Source organism: Laccaria bicolor, genomic scaffold (assembly GCF_000143565.1).
Source record: "Laccaria bicolor S238N-H82 LACBIscaffold_44 genomic scaffold, whole genome shotgun sequence".
Lineage (NCBI taxonomy): Eukaryota > Fungi > Basidiomycota > Agaricomycetes > Agaricales > Hydnangiaceae > Laccaria > Laccaria bicolor.
In genome coordinates, this window is record NW_001889915.1 from 211,980 (window position 1) to 213,310 (window position 1,331).

The 1,331-nt window shown below is 43.6% G+C and overlaps 1 protein-coding gene across 1 annotated transcript; it reads right to left on the reverse strand.

The window, feature by feature from the left end:
* Positions 1-353: 353 nt before the first annotated feature.
* Positions 354-1,127, reverse strand: LACBIDRAFT_332771 (uncharacterized protein; the record flags this gene model as incomplete). Its single annotated transcript, XM_001887360.1, has 1 exon — positions 354-1,127. One exon carries the CDS (start codon positions 1,125-1,127, stop codon positions 354-356), a length of 774 nt encoding a protein of 257 aa, XP_001887395.1.
* Between the last annotated feature and the right edge of the window lie 204 nt (positions 1,128-1,331).

Below are 1,331 nucleotides of genomic sequence, written 5' to 3' on the forward strand. Positions count from 1 at the left end.
TGATGTCACCCAAGTAGCTAATGAAATTTCCAATGATATTGCCAAAGTAACCATTGAAAATTGCAATGATACTCACCAGATAATTAATGAAATTTCCAATGATACTGGCCAGATAACTAATGAAAATCGCAATGATATGCCTTTGTAAAGATATGAAATTGGTAATGATAAACACAGGCTATCTTATGAGGGAGGTCTAAGGCCTTGCCTCCATTTAATGAAAAAAGTGCAGGCTTTATGATAATGAAAAGACATGGTAACAGGAATGATTCCCTATCATAAAGAGTGTGGATGGATACACAGGGAGCCATAGGCAGTTACCTTGTTTTTATGATAAAAGTCCTGCCCACCAGTCAACCATTATAAATGAGTGGTTGCTTGATGAAGGTGTCGAAACCGGGGTAATGCGCAGCGTAAGTGGATTCAAATGGGTGCAAGACCATCTCTTTCCCCTCTCCTTCTCCCATTTCTGACATAAGTTCTCCATCGCTCCAACCGTCCAATCCTTCGGTCGACCATTCGGAGGCATCATCCGCGAAGGAATCATTTCCTCCCTCTTCCGCATTTCCTGTGGTGATGAGATGACACTCAGGATATTCGAGGCGCAGACCTTGGCAAGCCTCCCAGTTCCATCCAGTTCCTGCTCCCAACTGAAGTGTCTGGCATTGCGCTGTCTGAATCCACTGAACGGTGAGACGACCGATTGTTTGAAAATCGCAGTACCAGGCGGAAAGATTTTCCCTGGTAGTGTACCTGCAAAGGGGGTTAAGAAAAACCTGGTCTTGAATAGTGAGGATGTCAGGTTGACACATGTTGATGCGATCAAAATAAAACTGGGGAATGTAACCTTCAGAGGCGAACAGAATGGAGGGGTCGTTGTGAAGCTTGTGTGATGCGGCCTTCATGATATAGTGCGCCAATCGATGTAAGGCCCAGAATAAAGAAGTTGTAGTGGAAGGGTCAAGAGCATAAAAAAGTTGTCCGTCGGCTTGGGTAAGGACAATGAAGTCATCCGCTGTTAATTGGTAGTTTAGTGGGTTTACATCCTCAGATAAAGAGTACGTGGAGGCGAACAGTATTAAATGTAAATTCGGGGTATTGGGGTTGTAGAGTTCAACGGCCTGCATGGTGAGAAAATGATTTGATGTCTGTTTGGACTGAGGGAGAAAATTAAAAAGAGGAAGAGGATGTGGATTGCTAGTTTGATTGTGAAATGAGAAAACTGAACCTCATTAAATAGCTTCGCCAAGGTCTCCTATACCAATGTCCTCTGCTTCTTCTTTAGGTGCGCCTTGATTTTTTCCCATTCACGCAATACTTCTGGAGCATTC